This window comes from Bos indicus, chromosome 26 (genome assembly GCF_029378745.1).
Source record: "Bos indicus isolate NIAB-ARS_2022 breed Sahiwal x Tharparkar chromosome 26, NIAB-ARS_B.indTharparkar_mat_pri_1.0, whole genome shotgun sequence".
NCBI classification, from domain to species: domain Eukaryota; kingdom Metazoa; phylum Chordata; class Mammalia; order Artiodactyla; family Bovidae; genus Bos; species Bos indicus.
The window spans coordinates 43,789,542-43,810,622 of NC_091785.1; the positions used below are offsets into that span (position 1 = coordinate 43,789,542).

Sequence of the window (21,081 nt, forward strand, 5' to 3'; positions counted from 1 at the left end):
ACATTTGCCCCACGTATTCTACTAGCCTGTGAATTTCCTCACTCAGTTCTCTCAGTCTTCTCTATTAACCAAAAGCCGAGACGTTTTGTTTTACCCTTTCCATTACTGTTCTAAGAGGGCCAGCCAGCCTTGCCTATTTTGTCCTAGCATGCCCTGCAGCTGACCTGAAACAGAACTGATATGAATGAGAAGCTGGTTTGCAATTTTAAATACTACTTTACATCTCCTTTTAATTTTCACATAGAAACAAAACAAAAAACACCTTGATCAAACCAAGATATTCAACCACTATAATGTTTACCGAATTGAAAGTAGTGAAACTCTGATTATGTTCTATCCTGATGATATACATCATATTGTACTGACCTCATCTATGTAGAGCTTCTTCTAAAATGGTTCAGACTTAAACTCTTGGAGGTTAGTTATCTAGAGAAAGTGACACTCCTCTGGCCAGCATTTCTATAGTAGTATTAAGCACTCTAAGCATTAAGGTATTCATTTAACCACTAATAAAAAGGTTAAGTAAGTAAACAAATCCGCAAACCAAGCGTTTTCTACACTAGTGTAAACAACTGATTCACTGTACTTTACCAACTATACTGTCGGTAATATACACCAAGGTCAAATCATATAAACTGCTTCAAGTACTGTCTGCCCAACATCAAACTTTAAAATGCCATTGTGAATGTCTGCTAACTTACAGCAAAGAAAATGAACATGATTCACTGATCAAAGAAATCAAACCTAGATAATGAAAGGTGGAAATCAATGACAAAAATCTTAGTCCAACTTTCCAGGTGACCTAGTCGGGTTGGAAAGATCTCCTGCAGAGGCAAATGGCAACCCACTCCAGTATTCTTGCCTGGGAGAAATTCCATGGACAGAGGAGCCTGGCGGGCTACAGTCCATGGGGTCGCCGCAAAGAGTGGGACGCAACTGAGAGACTCGCACACGCGCGCGCGCACACACACACACACACAAGGTCACATGGGGGATCTTGGTCCGGTCAAGCGTTAGTGGTCACCGAAAACAAAGCCTTGGAGTTCAAACCTGAGGAAAATGTACCATATCCGTGGCCATTTGTTTTCAATTCAGAAGCATCCACAGTAACCTTTTCCCCACAACACCTACTCTTATTACTACCTCCTGACCTCTGAAACAGATAATGATCAGAAACTTGAGGGGGATTCCTAGAATCTGCTACCACAAATTATAAAGGGGATTTCATGAAAATCCAGCATTATGATATTTGGTCTCCACTTCTTACTAAATAAAAAGGTGCTTTTAGCACCAGTCCCATCTAGAGACTGAAGAAGGAGCTGTGCAGTATGATTTAAGATAATCTGGAAAGGCCCCCACCTATGCCAGTCTTTCCCTCTTCCTTGTCTACCTCTCATCCTCCTCTACTCACTCATCTCATCACTCCTGGAATACAAATGCCTTAGGATGGATCCGAATACACTAACTCGGTGGCACTGAGGGTTAAAATCCTGAACCATTCAATATATTAGCTCCAATGGGAAGAAGGTTTCTTTGCAGAAAAGAATATTTATTTGGCTTTGGTATGTGCTAGGAATCATGCTAAGATGATTTACATTTTTCTCACTTAATATTCACTACCCTATCATGTATAGTCTATACAACTGCTTCTCTCTCCACTATATCAAACTACTTCAAAGAAAGGTACTGAAGGGTAACCAACTTGAAATAAGTATCTACTATATACTAGGCACTTTGCCAGTACCTTTAAAATAGTTCAATTTCACTGAGGGGGATAAGCAGTTATAGAACAGACTGCTGCTGCTGCTGCTGCTGCTGCTGCGTCGCTTCAGTTGTGTCCGACTCTGCGACCCCACAGACGGCAGCCCACCAGGCTCCCCCGTCCCTGGGATTCTCCAGGCAAGAACACTGGAGTGGGTTGCCATTTCCTTCTCCAATGCATGAAAGTGAAAAGTGAAAGTGAAGTCACTCAGTCGTGTCTGACCCTCAGCGATCCCATGGACTGCAGCCTTCTAGGCTCCTCCATCCACGGGATTTTCCAAGCAAGAGTACTGGAGTGGGGTGCCATTGTCTTCTCCAATAGAACAGACTGACAGTACCTCAAAGAGGTACAAGGTATAGAAGGGCAGACCCATATACTACACTCTGTATAGCATGAGAATGTAGAAACCTCAAAAACCCAGGGCTTTCAAGTGGTAAATAAAGTCATCTCTGAGTGTGCAGTGTGTGTGTTTGAAATAGGGAAGAATCAAATTAGAGAGATTCTTTGGGTTATCATAGTTTTATCAAATTATTTATCACCTTATCAAAATTACAGTGGGGAAAGTCCCTGGTGGCCCAGTTGTTAGGAGTCTGCCTGCCAATGCAGGGTTGAATCCCTGGTCTGGGAAGATTCTACATGCCACTGGGCAACTAAGCCCTCATACCACAACTATTAAACACTGAGCCTTCGAGCTCTAGGGGCTTCCCTAGTGGCTCAGAAGGTAAAGAATCTGCCTGCAATGTGGGAGACCAAGCCTCGATCCCTGGGTTGGAAAGACCCCCTGGAGGAGGGCGTGGCCACCCACTCCAGGATTCTTGCCTGGAGAATCCAGGAGGAGCCTGGTGAGTTACAGTCCACGGGGTCGCAGACAGTCTGACATGACTGAGCGACTGAGCGACTAAGCACACCACAATGAGCTCTAGAACCTGAGGGCTACAACCACTGAGCCCAGGAGCCACAACTACCGAAGCCCTTGAGCTCGAGAGGCCATGCTCGGCAACAAAAGAAACCATCTGCAGTGAGAAGCCCTTTCACCACAACTAAAGAAAGCCCACTTGAAGCAACAAAGACCCAGCACAGCCCAACACTTTTAAAAATTAAAGAAGTTTTAAAAAATAATAAAATTAAGGTAGGAGTGAAAAATTAGATGTAAATTTCTGAGTTTCTCATATAAAACATCTCTGTGTCAAATGAATACAAACTGAATTATCAAATATATATCAGGGGCAATCAATACTCAAATCTAAAGTTTACCAATGAACGCACAAAGACATTTTCAGACTGAAAAACAATCCTGTGATGGCTTCAACTGTTTTATTATATGTACATGTATTTTTTCAGATACATGAATAGCTAATTTGGTTTAAAAGAATCATAAAGTGACCTAAAAACTGATATTTAGCTAATGGAGTATTTAAACTCTCCATATATTGTGGAAATGTATTTTGTTAAGTTTTCTCTAAACCTCAGATCAATTTCAGAAGTTATTATGGACTGAACGTTTGTATCCCCCAGAAATTTATGCTGAAGCTCTAACACCCAAAGAAACAGTATGTGGAAGCGGGCCTTTGGGAAGTAATTACGGCTAGATGAAGTTATGAGGGTGGGGCTCTCACCTTGGGATCAGTGCACTTACAAGAAGAAACACTCAAGAGCTTCATAAGAACCACCAGGGAGTTTGCACACTGCACACACTCTCTTCCCACAAGCACGCACAAAGAGAAGACGTGAACGTAACAGGGAGATGGCAGCTGCATACAAGCCAAGAGAAGAGACCTCAGAATGAAACCTACCTTGTCGGCACCTTGATGTTGGAATTTCCAGTCTTCAGACTATGAAAAATAAATTTCTGTTGTTTGAGCCACCCAGTCCACGGCAATGCCAGCTATTACAGAGGTAGAGAGGAACTTTAAGTATCACATACTGAACACCCCTCTTTCACAAAAAGAAAAACGGAAGCCCAGAAAAGGAAAGTGACTTGCCTAGGTTCCAGTCATTTTCACCCCCAAAATTTAGTATTTTAAAAATATCATTTCTGATATTTATTCTACTAGTTAATAGATTTTAAAAGCAAATTATATGCTATTGTAAAATGAAAACAAAAACAAATTTCAAGTTCAAAAATCAATGTGATTACTGCATTTTTTGCAAATTAAATCATTAATCAAACGGACTTAACAAAATGATCTCTCAATTCTGGCTATGTAGTGTCCTTACCATACAAAGATTTCATAAGGAAACCTTAGCTCAGTAAATGAGCAAACTTTTGGAAAGGTCAGGCTTATTCCAATGTGAGTTTCAATATATTAAATCTACCATGAAGTATAATCCAAAGAGAATAAATAACTCTGACTTGCTTATGACTGATTCTCAAAAATCAACAAATATTATTCTCATTCAAAAAATAGCATACAAGCAGTTTCACTGACTCACGAAGGCTCTATTTATAAATCACACAACATGTAGTTTTCACTCACAATTTCAAGCCTGTCTTCCAAAATTTGCAAACAGCTCTTTAATTCAGCCCAGTACGTTTTATTAAATACCATATTAGGATTTTCCCCATTCAGACTCCAGTGAGACTTCTTGTTGAGGACATGGAAGGAAAACCTAATTAGTGCTGCTCCAGTGCATGTAAATTTATTTCATCACGAAAATCCACAGAGTAGGGGTGAGATGCTGTCACAGAACGGCAGACGGATATGGAATGTAAACGGCTCTTTCCTCCACTCTGCCCCTCTCCCACCCCGCCCCTCCAAGTTCCATGGTTGGAAATCATCCTAACATTTTTTTTTAGCCAGGATATACTAAAATTAGATGGGAACAAAGGACTGACATTTTCATATTAGAGGAGGGGTTGGGAGAAAAATGTGAGCTTGCAGCACCCACTCTCTTCTACATTTAGCCTCTTCGTCCTGACTATTCCCTCAACTCTGAAGCAGCAAGGAACACAAGGGCAGGGGAGCCAGCAGCCACCCCAGCAGCGCTTCCATTCTGCTACAATCACATCATGATACACTGCTTCATCTCTGTTAATGAAGAGTGATAAATACACTTCCGGGTCCCCTTACTCAAGCAGAGTATTTCATATTTCTGAGCTCCTCAGATAATATCCAGAGTATGCTAATTGCTGGCTCATGTGAAAATTTTTAGGTATTCGGAGAAACAAATATATTGTCAGATTCACTTTTCTTAAAAAGCTTCTGGATACCATGCACAATGAAGCTCGCTCACTAACATACTTACTATTTCCTGATGCAGTAATAAAAATACATATTTATAAATATAAGAATTTGTGACTTCTTTGGGAAGGATCACTTAAAAACGCAAAAAGTAAATTAAAAAATGAAAAAAGTAGGTTCGTTTTTTTATATCTTCCTCCAATAAACTAGGCAAGTAACTGGGAAATACTTTAAGGCACAATTGATCTCTTGGTCGAAAGTCTTTCTTACAATGGTATCAGCATGACAAAAGTACATTCTGCCGCCTCTGCGCCCCAGTTTTTGAAGTTCTACTCCATAAAAGCAGGACAGCGATACATTCAAGTCTTGAGAATTATTCCTATCTTTTTAATTTGGTTTCTCTGGGCCTAAACCACAGGTCCATACAGTGGCAGCTTAAAATGCAGTTAGAGAAGTCCTTTTAATGATTAGTTTAATGCACTGTGTTGTAGAGATTTTTAAAACTCAGTAAGTACCGACTCAAACTCTTCTTTTTTTTTCCTCTGGTTACTGGAGCCCATCTTGACATCTAAGCTGGAAATGAATGATCTTTCAACAACACTCCAGGGATTTTGCTAAGGTCATATTCAATCATTCATTAGGCTTCTTACCCCTCGCTTTTCAGAGTTCCATTGTAGAGCTGGTTTTATTCAGCATTTATGTAGCCTGTGGGCTTGGGTATTTGTCTGCTTAATGTTGAGTTTCATTTCTATGGCCCTAACATAGGAATCCACCAATTGACCAAAGAATCTCAAACTATTCTTTTACTTTTCTAACAAATTGCATGGTATGTATGAAGAATAAATTAGCATTAATTTTCTTCTATTAACTGTTAATAAAACATGCTCATGTGTTCCCCCCCTCTTTAAGGACATCTCTGTTTTCTGCCTAGCCAAGAGAAATGACAGGGTTTCCTAATTTTTTCCCCCCGATGGAATTGTCCTTCAACCTACCACACTCCTCACCTCCCACAATCAAGACTCCAGGTCACAGGCAGCCTCCTTCCTGGGAAGTGCACTAGACAAGACTCCTTTCAGACCCCAGCAACACCCCTCGGCACCCCTCCTCCTCCACACACACACAATTAGCTAAAGAGGTTACTACAGTGGAACACAAGATGCTTGGTCTCTTGCTCTCAGAGCAGAAGGCTGTCTCTGGAGCACATACCTTCTATCTAGCTCATAGTGCTAACAACAGGGAATCAAACCCAAGTGTCCCCACAGGGGTAGAATGCTGATGTAGAGAGAAACTCATTTTTCACACTCATGTACCTTTTCATCATAGGCTTCCAGATACACACACACACACAAATAAATAAAATTATTTAATAGAACATAAATCAAAGTCTATTCACATTGGCAGGGATACTCTATTTCTTTGCATATCAGTTTAAGAACAATTATCTCAAAGCCACATAAAACCTAATTATTCATCTGGGTTCTTTAAAATTAAGGTTTCTATTATACTCTGGATGAATGTGAATGAAAGTCAACATATAGATAATGTGTTACAGTATCAAGAAAATTTAAAAATAAATGAATTGAAACACATTATTCATATAAAGACTAAAAGTCTTTCATGTATGTTTACCTCCCTCTTTCCCCCAAAATAAACAGAAAATTGCACACATACCACAGATGAAGAAAAGGCAAACTCATTGCCACTATAAAGGGAAAAAAATCATTCAAGGACAGTTTGTACTTATTTTAAAATGGCTTTAGTCTAGCTGCCAAGAGTAGTGTCAGGTTTGATTCTCAGATACATAAACACTAGGCCCCAAAAGCAACTCTAACTTGTGCACCTGGCTTAAAACAAAATGTTCTGAAAACCTTCCCTTTGTTAATTGGTGTAACTCACCCATTGAGGCCTCCAATCCCTTTGGACTTGCACACACACTTCCTACACACAGAAGTGGACTGTTATGCGGCAATAACATCATCGTGAAAAGCAACAATTCTGTGCAGGCTCCACAGAGAAATCTTGTTTGCATTTCAAACAAGTCTTCTCAAAATAAGGGTGTCTTTTGATGAAATAAAATTACAATTCCAACTTCTTGCCCAGATAAAACAGCATTCACTACATAACCTACTGCTCCCTTTTAGAACGGCATGATTTCCTTCGCAGTTACCCACATATCCATATGACATATCAAAACTAAGTTTGATAATAACGTGTTTATGACTTGTTTCAGTAACTTGGGCCTGGTTTTGAAAGTGTGGTATTATTTGAAAATATTAATAATTTATCGTTAGCATCTTTGGACCTTCCATTTGTCCTGATTTCAATCTCCAAGAGGCTGGCTTCCAGCAGGATTAAACTGCTAAGAAGAGATGACAACTCCCCTTTCCTAACCTTATCAACAGTCCCATGATTCTCCTGCCAAAAGTCCTACATCTCTGCAAACGGAACACACATACCCCCACAATAGTGACTCAAGGAGCTTTTCAACAAAGGCGCTCTCCAACTATCAGTGAATCAAACTCAATGTCTTAGTCTGGTTTTCACAGAAAGCCTGTTTTGCTCCACTGATGCTTCACAATAGCATAAACTTAACAACTCAGAATTCTAAAAGAGTACCTACACACTAATATGGTATTTAAAATCAAGAAATATTAACCTGGAAAACAACAAAGACAAGATCACTTCAATAAATTATATAACACTGTTTCTATGGTTTAAGATCCTGAGTCTAGTTTATAACATCAACACAATTAATTTTATATGTTTAAATCACATATATCTTAATTTTTATAATTAAAAATTTTTTATTTTAATTTTCACATATATATTAAAAATTAAAATTTAATTTTTAAACAACAAAATTTTATTTTATTTCTCATGTTTTCATGTTAAAAATTAAAGCTTTTCCAAAAGTGTTATTTGTGTTGAAAGTTTATGGAAATGTATTCAATTATCCGGTGCAAGGCAGATAGTTATCTTAATGATTGATTAATGTTGATCTAAACCAAACTACTCTTCTCTTCCCCTTGTCTCCCTCCAGACAAAAATGAAAAGAAAAAGGGTGTAATGCTAGACTTGCTCAGTACCGGAAAGCATTTGCTAAACAAACAAAAATTCTGTTTGTTTTATAACCCAACAAGACCCAAAGGCTGCAAATCATAAACACTATTGTCATTTTTTAAAAACCTGTATTATGACTCCAATATTAAAACATCAGCCCATAGACAAAATGGCAGTGAGGATTAATAAAACTTATTTTTTCAAAAACGATCATAAATAAACTGTTTCTCTTGCTGATCAGTGCCTAACTAGAACATCTTGTCTCCAGAGCCCTGAGGATGTATATATGTAAAACTTACACCACCTTTGACAGAAGAATGACATAATTCAGTTCTTGATTAGCCAGTCTTGTAAGACAAGTAGGGAGACAGTGAAAATTAATGACGGATGACTCACTATTCTCACAGTCCACCAACCAACAGTCACTAACAAGGAGCTGCAGAGCCACTAAAAATAACTGCTCAACTTCTCTGACAGAATTTTCGGTGTACCAGTCCTGGTTCCCCTAATGAACTGTAAATGCCGTAACGGCAGAAACTTAGCCCAGGGAAGCAAACTACTAGAGACAGGCTTTAGAGGCAGACCCAGAGAGGAGCCCTGGCTCCATCCTGTACTGTCTGATGTGTAGAAACAGGAATAAGTAATATGCGCCTGCAGAAGATGCTGAGGGAATTCAATGCCTCCGGAAGACAACGCAGTCAGACACAGTGCCAGCCGCTAACAGTGCCTCTCAGCTGTCTTTCCTCCTGCTCCCACAGTGTACAGAAAGCCATCAGCCAAAACAAAGCTCAGTAAATACTTCTTGATCAACTGATACATTTATCTGATTTTAATTACACACGTAAGGGCTGAGACATTTTCTCAGATATTAAAGCATTAAAAAAAATCACCATTCAACCCAAAATATCACAGTATGTTTTATAATAGTCCAATAAAAAATTAAGAAAGTCATTTGGCTTATTAGTCTGACCCTGGAATAGCTTGATCAAATCTTCATAAATAGCTATATTCAATTCACCTTTACCGAGGTGCAAAAATCAAGGATACGAGCTTTCTGTAAATTCATTTACTGCTTTAAAGTTTTAGCTGTTCAGCAGTTACAGGAATTACTTTTTTAATCTGAAAGAGAAATATTTACATCTCAAATACAAAAGAAAATTTTAAAATTATTCTTGGTTGATCTCTAAAACCCAACCACTTACATGCTCACAATGTTTTTTTTAACAACCCATTACTTCTCCTCAAAATGTGCATCCTGTATACTCACTAAACATTCACTTGCGCTTGCATTTTCTGTGTCAGGTTTACTTTGATGTAGAGCTTCTTAAAAAGACACTAACTGAGTCTGTCCAGTGAAAAGCCTCATGTTTTTTGGAAAACCAACGCTGCTACACTGTTTCCAGATCGGCCTCCAAAGCTGAACTTGGGTGTGGGCAGCTCTTCGAAAAGTTCAAATCCTGCCAAAGTTAAAACACTTTCATTAGGGACTGACTCCCACAGTGAAGGGATGTTTGTATTAACAAAGTACCTTAGAACCTTTCATAAAACTACATGATTCCAAACTGCATTGTGACTAAACTTCACTTTATGATTTTCAATTCTACACTATGTGTATATGTATATACACTCCAAAACACTGAAATCAACAAGCAACAGACAAAATTAAACTGAAGAAAAGAAGCTTTCCATCCATCCCTCATTTCCTTCACTTCCTTTTCATCATCCCTTCATGCATAGGGCTTTCCTCAATGGCTCAGCAGGTAAAGAATCTGCTTGCAATACAGGAGATACAGGAGATGCGGGTTCAATCCCTGGATTGGGAAGATCCCCTGAAGGAGTATTCTTGGCTAGGAAATCCCACAGACAGAGAAGCCTGGTGGGTACAGTCCATGGGGTCACAAAGGTTTTAACACGACCAAGTGACTAAGACACATGCACTGTTACCATTAAGCACGCAAACCCTACACCTCCATCAGCCTCCTTAACCATCCAGTTGTAGGCAGCTTATCATGTGTTGAGGTCTTACCATGCATCAGGTACTGTTTTGAGTGCTTTCTACATATAATTCAATTAATCCATATCAGATATATAAAAGCACTTTAACATAGGAAAGTTAAATAATGAGGAAATAAAAATGACAAAGTTCTGGAGATGGATGGGGGTGACAGGGTGATGGCTGCACAATAATGAGCATGTACTTAAGGCCTCAGAACTGAACACTTAAAAATGGCTAAATGGTAAATTTTATGTCAGATATATTTTACTACAGTAAAAAAACAGTTCGAACCCAAGATACAGACCCAAACTGAACTCAACTTGGGAAGACAAGGAAGTAGTAACTGCCAAAGCAGTGCAGGGTTGATTCTTTTTTTTCCCCACTTAACGTGGATTCAAACATTCTGGTTCAAGTCCCACCTCCACCACTTACTAGATGGCAGGTTATTAGGTGAAGGTCAATTTACCTCATCCAGAATCCTCAATTTCTACGCAAGAAGGTTACAGGTATCACTGCCCTAATTCACTTTCAGTGATTTTGTAAAGATCACAATAAGATAATGTGGTGTTCTCCTAAACTATAAAACAAAATGGAAATTTAATGTTATTATTCTGTTTTTAAAAAATAAGACAAATAAGGGTGGGTGGCAGTTTACCATGGGTTTCTCTCAGTTTGGGAGAAACTTTTTTTCTTTTGGGGAAGGAGATGCCTATATTTTCTAAGTTTCCATGCCTGAGCTAAGGCTCAAATAACTCTTGTAAACAGAAAAAAATGCTTAAAAGGATATATACTATTGTATTAATTGGGTTTTTATACTTTTCTTCATAGTTCATATTCGTAACCAGGGTTCACCAAATCTTAATAAATAACTAGATATTAAAATGCTAATTAATAACTGTAAAAAAAAAAAATAACCGTAAGAAAACTTTCCCAAAGAAGGTCAGGCCTTTTAAATAATATATTTTAATGCTAAAAAAATGGAGCCACTGTGGTGGATACATGCGGACACGCCCCTATCTGTTTTCTGAAATTGTGTTTCAAATAATTCATAATAAAAATTTTCCAAAGAAAATGGAGCTGTCTGTGTAAATTTTCTAGAACTAATCTTTTAACTCCCTGGACTAACATTCAGTAGATAATACATCAAAGTGTTAAAAGTGGTTATATACCAGAGATAATTAATTATAATTGTTATAATCTATGTACTTATGTGTTGGGGTTACTGATATTTTCAAATGTTTTCCATAATGAATCTAGGTTACTTTTGTTGTAAGACAGGTTTCCGAGTTTTTTTAATTCCCTAGTTGTAAGAAAGTCAAGTTCCTTGGACATCAAATTAGAGTATCCTAGTGTCTGGCAAATGATTATGCAATCTTAACCTAAACAAATACCACCACCAAATATTTATATAATAGGGCTATAAAGGAAAAATTCATTTCAACAGATTTACGAACATTTACATTTCAAATTAGGAAAGAAGCAGAAAACCTGAAAAAATTAGCAAAGCAAGCTTTATTCTGTGCAAAAGGGACCACAGAAGCCAATCTTAAACCCCAGTGAGAAGCCCCTCGGCAGTGATGCATGGCAGTGTCCTGTGTCTAACTCCAAAAACCATTTTCTAAGAGAAGAAAAATGTTTTCAGTGTATATAATTATTTCTTTAACATTTCCTGTGGCAACATTTCGCTTATTTAAATTCTGCATTAAGTTCTGAAACTGAACATAAGCTAAAGAATTTACTTAGTAGGTCTCAAAGACAGATTTTTAAGCACTCTTTACCAGGCTGAAGTCTGTTCCTCATTATCAAAGACAGACAAATATGTTTTTGTCTGGTGGTTTCAAGGGTAAAAGAGAACACCTGTATTTAAAAACCAGGAAAGGAACTTGCCCTACACAGTGTAACACTGAGCATTTATTAAAACTGTCAAGCTTCAGGAAAAAAGACTATTGGTACAGGGCCTCAACAGTTCTAAAGGAAACAAATCTAACATAGAAGATAATAAAATTAATGACATGAAATAAAAGACAATAAATCACATCATTCTTGTTTTCCAGAGGCAGCAATAATGAAGCCTCAAGCTCTCATTTCAAGCTTCAAACACTTCAAGTTTTACATTATATAACCTGCCAAAGCCATCGAATGCACACAGAAGGACATGTGTTAGGTGTTCTCCCTCCTACTGCCTATTCCCTCACTACCAAAAGAAAACAAACTCTGAGATGAAGCACACGCAACATAGTTATAAATCCATTTCCCGCTAGCTTGTGACAACTGAAGTTCAAAATTTAACCACAAATTTAGTACCATGTCACTTATTAATACTCCATCCTGAAAATTCTTCCCATTCCTTAAAAAAAAACCCTTAATACTAACCTGAAATGGAGTGTAAGGAGAAACCAAGCAAACATCTCGCTATAGAGTCTCAAGGTACTTTCCAGAAAGGCCTGTGTACCGCATGAGTAAGTGACAGGTGAAATAACCCTTCAACCATGCAAGGAGCAGTCTGCCAAAGCTCAAAGTATTCGCGTATGGATTAAAGATTCTCACAAGATTCCCATTTAGTAGACACAGTACTAATTATACTTTGCTAATTGGGGGAAAAAAAAATGTTCCTGTCTTGGCACCAAAATCTTGCAAAAAAGTAGATTTCCTCAAGAATTAATACGCAGTAATTCTTCTAAATTCCTATGTTTTGCTTCTATGCAATGTCAAAAAAAAAGAATATACACTTAAAACAAGAAGAAAAATCCTCAACACCTAAATGAGCACCAGTATCCACAGAATTAAAACTCTCACCATATAAGACTTTAAAAAACACTAATACCACCTGCATTATTACTATTATTACTAATTACTGGTATATCAGTGCACTGAATTCAGAAGCACAATATATGTGCTTTCTTTGTTTTGATTCTCTAAATAAGAGATTATACAGCTTAAATAAAGAACTTAATTTTTACAGGCTCATAAATTTTAGTACTTAACTGCCAGAATTTCTTGGAAAATTTTATAAAGGACTCTGGATCTCAACCAATATTATTTCTTTGTTCTTTGAATATACAGTTAAAAGTACTGCCATGGTTATTAACAAAGAAGAAAAGCAGGCAACTCCCACAAACAGAAAAGTAAAACACTGTAACACCAAGAAAAAAACCTATTTGAGTGCGTTCAACGTGAGGTAAGAACACATTTAAACAATATACAGCCATTTACCTTCACTGAATTCATCTAGCAACTCTTCCTTGGTCCAATTACATGAGGTTATTAGAAAAAAGCCTTTCACTTTCAACACTCTGGAGAGAGATTCCACATATTGTTTCCTCTTCTCAATTGCGTTGTCAGGATTAAGGCTTATGGCATCAAAAGTCCCTTTGTCAATACAAATATGAAATCCAGACAACTTTGTGGAAGGGTTCAAAAAGTCTTCTACCTATATTAAAAATCAATGTCTATGTGAAACAATCCACACACAATCTTTACTGAATTTAAGTAACAATCTGTAAAAAGTGATAGATAAAAGGAGCAATTAATTACAATGGCATTTTACATATAATAAACATATTTTCAACTTTACAGCTAACTTTTATGTGCTTCATTCCAAGATCATTAAAGCTAAGATTGGTAAGCAAGACTGACAGTGCTTCCTGGACATTCCAAATCTCTACAAATTTGGAAACAAATCAAAGCCAGGTGTACTGCCTAATAACACCAGCACATAATGGAACTCACAAGCCCAGTTTATGAAAAAGTTATTTCTGTTGAAAAGCAGAATATTTGACATATTTTTTAAATGACAAAAAAGTATCTGGAACTCAAATAGGTCACTGGAAATGTGATGACTTTTAGCTGATATTATTAGTTGTCTGACCTGAAGTAAACATGGTAAATCAAAAGTTGTATTGCCTTGACTCAGCAGCTTACAAAGCAACTACAACAAATAGCACAAAGCTTAAGAAATTAAAGGACTATTTAAACTGCAATTACCTAACTTTTCCAAGATCATGCATTTCAGATTTTGAAAGTCATGTATCATTCATCTCATTCATTTTCAATAATTTACTGATACTTCAGAAGCATCTGGAATAGTGATCTGCCTCAATTTCATAAAATATTCAAAATAATTTGCCAACAAAATTAATTCTGAAAAGCTACTTTGAAAAATTAAGCAGTTTGTGATTATTCATATAAACAAAATAATTATAAATGGTGTATTATCTAAAACTCTGTTATTGTTTGACTTTAAAATGCATACTGTATGTTTCCATACACTTAAACATAGGCTTCCCACTCCCACCCCACATCATTCCACCTGAGGCAAAACCATGACTACCCCTCATAAGAGTCAAGTCTGGAGAAGTTTCTATCCTAAATGCCTGTATAAAAGTATTCATGTATACAACAGATAGTTCATAGACACCTATGACATGTAGGAACATTTCAGGCCCTGGGACTATAACTGCAAACAAAACAAAAGATCTCTGTATGAGAATATATCTCATATTCTCTAAAAGGAGAGGCAACCAATAAATAAGTTAACCACATTATTTCAGATAAAGTGCTATGAAGAGAAAAATAAAGACATTGAGTGATTAGGAAGAGAAATGTTTTGGAAAAGTAGTCAGGCAAGACCTCTTTAAGAAGGTGATATTTGAGAAGAGATCAGAATGATGAGAATGAGCCAAACAAACTAAGATCTGGGGCAAGAACATTCTAGGCAGAGAGCAGCAGGAATAAAGATTGGAGAAAAACAAGGCTGAAACGTATCAGGAGCAGAAAGAAAGTCAGAGTGACTACAGTATTAGTGATAAAGATGGAAAGGGGTAAAAACCAAGGGGCTCTCTCCGTAAGGCTGGGTGGGGGTTCAGATTGCATTCTAAATGCAATGGGCAAGTGTTCGGAGGCTGATTTACATTTTAAAAAAATAACTCAGACCTGGGGCTCTGTAACAACCTAGAGTGGTGGGATGGGGAGGGAGGTGGGAGGGAGGTTCAAGAGGGAAGGAACATATATATACCTAGGGCTGATTCATGCTGATGTCTGGCGGAAACCAACACAATATTGTGAAGCAATTATCCTTCAATTAAAAATAAATTTAATTATATATATATATATATATAAAAATACAATAACTCTGGCTGCTCTGTGGTAATGCACAGCAGAGTGGTAAGAGTAGAATTGGGAAGGCCAAGTAAGAGGCTGCTGATGGTGGTTTGGATCTAGGAGGCAACAGTGGAAATATTAAGGAATGACACATTTTCTCAAATATTCTAAAGATAAAACCAACAAAATTGTTTCTAGGATTATTTTTTCAGCAGCACCTCACAGCTTTTGAGATCTTAGTTTCCCAATCAGGGACTGAACCAGGAGAGCATGAAGTCCTAATCACTGGACCACCAGGGAATTCCTGGCTGTTGAATAAAAAGGAAAGAGTGGGATGGGGATGGGAGTTAGTGGGAAGGCAAAGGGAGAAACCAAGAGTTTCATTTTGGACTAATTAATAGGCTATTAGTTATCTAAGTGGAACTATAGAATATGCAGCGTTTCTGGAGTTCAGAGGAGAAGCCCAGGATAAAAATGTAAATGCACGTGTCGTCATCTCCTCACAGATCAGAGGGCAAAATAAGTAATCTTTGGGGCATTATACCAATTTATGCATTTACAAATTTTTTATCTGGTTAATCCAAAGTTAGCTATTATTCGTGTGTATTTGCAAAAAAAGAGAGACAGAAAGGCAAAATAAACACACTTGAACATAAGAGGAAGAGGAGAAAATAAGTTCCTCAAACTGACTAGACTGAAAATTTTAATACTGTTACTTAAAAAGTTATCATTTTGGATTATTTATGATTGATCCTTAATTTATGAGTTTAAGGATGTCAGCAAATTAATACACATCAGACACATTTAAACTTTATAACTTATTATAAATAAAAATAACAATGGCAGCAATATAAATAATAGTTACCTTCAACTTAATGTTAGATAAACCTTCTTTTTCTATAATACTTCCAGAAAGCTGTATTGCAGACGGAGAATAATCAATTCCAGTAACATCAGAGAAACCAAATTTTGCCTGGAGACAGATAATTTTATACTTTAGTTTTCTAAAATTTTAAATACTGTTTTACCTATGAGTTATAATATTCTGTTAGGACCCAGACTGTTTTATTTTATTAATACATCAAATGACATATACCCTCTAATAGTACAACATGTTTAAATTTTATTATAGAATCTAAATAGAAACTAAAAGTTTAAATTCATATAATGTGACAATTTATTTGCTTTTACAATATTTGATTTCTTTTTCATAAGAAATTCATTTTCTCAAAGACAATGAGAATATATGTGTATTTCTGTCCTAAAGCAGAAAAAGGTAGTATTAATTTCCAATACTGATATGCTCCAATTCACACATAAATCTGTCATAAATTTTTCTTAACACAATTAAGTTAATGAATAAATTAAATGCATATGTAGTAAGTCCTTGCTTTTAAAATTTTTCCTTGAGTGCAATTATAAATCACGTAATTCTCCACCAACCATGTGACTATTAACCACCTTCCATTTGTACAGTATTTTTAAAATAGTTCACACATTCCAGTAGACCTTTACAAAAAACCTGTCATACACTGGGCAGGTATTAATACCCCCAAAGAGTTAAAGAAAGCTCAGTGAACTAAAGAGTTTTGAAACGAAACCTGCAATCCAGCTGTTTACTAACCACATTAACCCATGAAAGGGTGCGAGGTGTGAGAAGCCTAAGGCCAGAAGCATGATGGCCTCTGGTCTTCAGCTCTAACTATGCTGAACATTGTCAGACCATTCAGGCTAAAGGCAATTTCAAAGGAAATCTGAAGAAGAAAAGAAGTTGCAAAGTAAAGCATAGCCTGAAATTCTCTTCCTGCTTTTTGCCAGTCATTTAAGACTTACCTAGACTTTTCAACTCTAAGTGACTAGTTCCTAGTCTAAACTCAACCCAACAATTATTCTCCACAGAGCACTTTTTTTCTCTTTGATCACTTTTATTTTCAGTCTTAAGATCTAGTATCAAAAAAAATAATCTAACACCCCTTCTTTGATGCCAAACTCCTATTCTTTTAGTGATCTCAATTCGCATTCTTTAACAGCTTCGTTTTCTCCCCGTTTCCCTCACTTCCTTCTCTATCAGACCTAGAATGCAGGATGATTCTGTCAATTGACTCTTAACTAGTTCCTGCTTCTCCACACTTGTTTACTCTTCCCTTGGACTGTATAAGAAGCATACACAGACATTTTAAGTTCCTAGAACATTCATTCTCAAACTATTGCCAACATTTTTCACATTCAGTTTCTGGCACTCAGTGAGAAATAAGCAGACATTCAAGGGAATAATAAATGACCAAAAACTAAGAGGGAAAAACTTATATTAGGAAAAGGCCCAAAGCAGATTCAAATAAAAGAATGATCAGAAACAGATACTTAATGCAACTTCCCTATCAGTACAGTGGTTAAGACTCTGCACATCCACTGTAGGGGGAAGCCCTGGTAGGGGAACTAAGATCCCACATGCCACAGTCAAAGCAAAAAACAAAAAAGAATGAAACAAATCCTTAAAACACTGAAATAAATGACAATCTGGGGAATTGTAACAGAACTGAAACCTATAACAAAGAACCATACAAATAAGAAAAATTTTAAATGAAATAATTAAATTAAGAAATTCAAGGGTGGGCTTGATGGCAGACTGGACACAAAAACAAAAAATACTGAAGTGGAAGAAAGGTCAGAAGAAAATGCCACTGTTAAGCACAGAATGACAGAAGGATGGAAAATTAACAACAGGAAAGAACATAAAAGATAGAATATGGCACAGAGTATTAAGATCTAAATACATATAACAGTCTTAGAAAAGGAGGAAATAAAAATAGGGCAGAAGAGAAAATGACATATGACTGAGAATTTCCTAGTTCTGACAAACTATCTGAAGCCACAGATTTAAGAAGCACTATAAACTCAAGGCACAATAAAAACAAAGATAATACAGTATAACATACATCTGACACAATATACAATTTATATTATATACAAATAGTATAATATATCTGATGAAAATCAAAAACAGAAAAATCTCAAAATCATTCAGGGAGTGGGGTGGGGGATACAGTATGACAGATTAGCTTCTAAAGACTAACAATAAGACTGATGGCTAACAATAAGTCAAAGAATGAAAGCCAGGAAACAGTGAAAGGAAAATGCCAATCTAAAATAACACACCCAGCAAAAAAAATGTATGTGTGTGTATACACACACACGCATATATCTCCATCAAAAAGGTAGGCGATCACTGAAAAGAGCACCAAATATGAGCAATGATTGTTAACATCACAAAAATACAGGAAACCAAACATTATATAACCATCTATTAAATTTACTTGTTTAAAAACTGAATTTGATAAAAATCTGTGGATCGGGGTAAACAAACCTTTTCTTTAAAGGAACAGAGCATAAATATTTGAGGCTTGGCCACTCACACAGTCTCTGTCACACCTACTCAACTCTACTACTGTAGCACATAAACTATAGATAATAATGTAAATAAGTGAATATAGCTGTATTCCAAGAAATCCTTATAAAAACAGGGAATCCTAGATTTGACTCATAAACTATATAGTTTGCTGACCCTTATTCTGGATCTAACTCCCAACCTACAGAAAACACAGGGGACAGAAAATATGCTTAAATGGTACTATAAAGATGCAATTAGAAAGTCCACACCATGGAAAATCATTGGGATTAATAAACTACCTTCTACAATAAATAGATCACCAAGTTAAATAAACAAACAATATACAGAGAATTTAAAGAGCCTTAAAGACTATCAACCAACTGCAAAATGTGGACTCAACAGCAGAATGGAAATGACAGAAGAAAAGTCAATGAACTTGAAGACACATCAATGCTAGTTATCAAATCTGATCCATGGACAGAAAACTAATTGGAAAAAAAATGAACAGCGCTTCAGGGACCTGTGGGACAATAAATACAAAGAGGCCTAACTGATAGTTACAGACTCTCAAAAGGAAAGAATGTTATTGAGGGGAAAAAAAATTTTAACACAGAGAGCCTGAAAACATCCCAAATTTGACAAAAGACATAAGTTCTTAGATTCAAAAAGCTCAGTGAACTCCAAATAGGATAAGCAGAAAGAAATCTAAGCCATGGTACATCATGATTAAAATGCTAAAAACTAGAAGAAAATGGAAAAAATCTTGAAAGCATTCAGAAAAATGATGCATTACTTACAAGAACACAACCATTCAGACAACTGCAGATTCTTCATAAAAAACCGTGGCGGTTCTGGGACCTCCTGGCGGTCCAGTGGCTAACACTACACGCTCCCAACGCAGGAGGCCTGGGTCCCATCTCCCTGGTCATGGAACTAGATCCCACATGCGGCAACTGAAGACCTTGCACGCCACAAGAAGATCACAGAGCCCGTGGGCCACAACGAACCCAGTACAGCCAAACACATTTCATAATAGTTTAAAAAAAGCTATGGAAGTCAGAAAGAAGTGACACAACATTTTTAAAGTGCTGAAATAACAATTATTAAGAATTCTATATTAACCAAAAACATCCCTCAGGAATGAAGGTGAAATGAAGACATTCTCAGATGAAGGAACACTAAGAAAACTTCTAGCCAGCAAAGCTACTCTAAAAATCATCCCTGAAGGAAGTTCTTTAGACAGAAAGTAAACAATATTAATTCCAGAACAAATACACACACTCAGAAGATCAGGAATGAAGAAAAAACTGCAAAAGTATCTTTACTTACTTAACAACTACTATTAACTACTATTCTCCTTTGACAGGAGAATACAAAGGATAATTACAAGATTATCCAACAGGATTTTCAACATATATAATGATAATATTTAAGACAACTACAACATAAAGGAGGGAAGATTAAAAAACTCAAATGTTCTAAGGTTTTTACATTCCACTTGAAACGGTAAAGCATTGATTCTAAGAAGATTGTGTAAATAATGTATATTATAATCTGTAGTAAAAAAGCTCCAAACACATTAAATATTGTTTAGTCACTAAGTCGTGTCTGACTCTTTTGCAATCCCATGGACTATAGCCTGCCAGGTTTCTCTGTCCATGGGATTTCCCAGGCAAGAATATTGGCATGGGTTGCCATTTCCTTCCCCGGGACCCACAGCAACCACTAAAAAAGCCAGAGATATAGTCAAATCCTTAGAGCAACCACTAAAGAAACTATACCAAGACATTTGTATAGATATATCTAATTAAAATGGAATACTAAAAAATGGTCAAATTAACCAAAATAAGCAGGGAAGCAGAAAGGAAGAATGAAAAACAGAGGTAACAAAGAAAAAAAATAATAAAAATGGCAGACCTAAATCTAAATGTAAATGTTCCAAATAGAGCAATTAAAGGATAGAAATTCAAAAAAGATTTTAAAAAAATGACCCATCTATATGCTGGCTACAAGAAACTCACTTCAAATATAATGATACAGGCTGCTTAAAATGAAAGACTAGGAAAAGATGTATCATGCAAAAACTAATATAAAAATGTTGAACTTCACACCCACAAGGATGGCTATAATCAAAAGGACACATACTAAAAAGTTCTGGTGAGAATATGGAAAAAATGGAACTCACAAACAGTGCTCATGGAAATGTATAAAGATATAGCCACTGTGGAAACAGTCAAGCAATTTCTCAAAAGGTTAAATATAGAGTAACCGTATGGACCTGGTTATATACCCAAGAGAAATAAAAACATATGTCCACACAAAAACATAAACAAATTTTCATAGCAGCATTTTTCACAGTAGCCAAAAAAACAGAAGCAACTTAAAAGTCCATGAATTGGCAAGTAGATAAATAAAATGTGACAAATCCATACAACAGAATATTAACTGGGCAAGAAGAGGAATATAGCATTGATACATGCTACCATATGGATGAACTTTGAGAATAGTATGTTAAATGAAAGAAGCCAGACACAAAAGACCACAGATTGATGGTTCCATTTATACGAAATGTCCAGAACAGACAAATCCACAG

At 36.5% G+C, this 21,081-nt stretch overlaps 1 protein-coding gene across 5 annotated transcripts in view; it reads right to left on the reverse strand.

Moving 5' to 3' along the window:
• Window positions 1–21,081, reverse strand: part of EEF1AKMT2 (EEF1A lysine methyltransferase 2) — a 70,476-nt gene that overhangs the window by 39,294 nt on the left and 10,101 nt on the right. For 2 of the 5 annotated variants that reach the window (XM_019952752.2, XM_019952753.2), the window contains exons 4-6: window positions 15,966–16,073; window positions 13,214–13,430; window positions 8,801–9,461 (exon numbers count right to left, since the gene is read on the reverse strand). In XM_019952752.2, the coding sequence (XP_019808311.2) occupies window positions 9,367–9,461; window positions 13,214–13,430; window positions 15,966–16,073 (420 nt within the window). In that variant the 3' untranslated portion in view covers window positions 8,801–9,366. Of the gene's footprint in view, window positions 1–8,800; window positions 9,462–10,466; window positions 10,578–13,213; window positions 13,431–15,965; window positions 16,074–21,081 lie in introns of those variants that run through there. The other 3 variants (XR_011564327.1, XR_011564326.1, XR_011564325.1) reach the window with 3 other exon arrangements.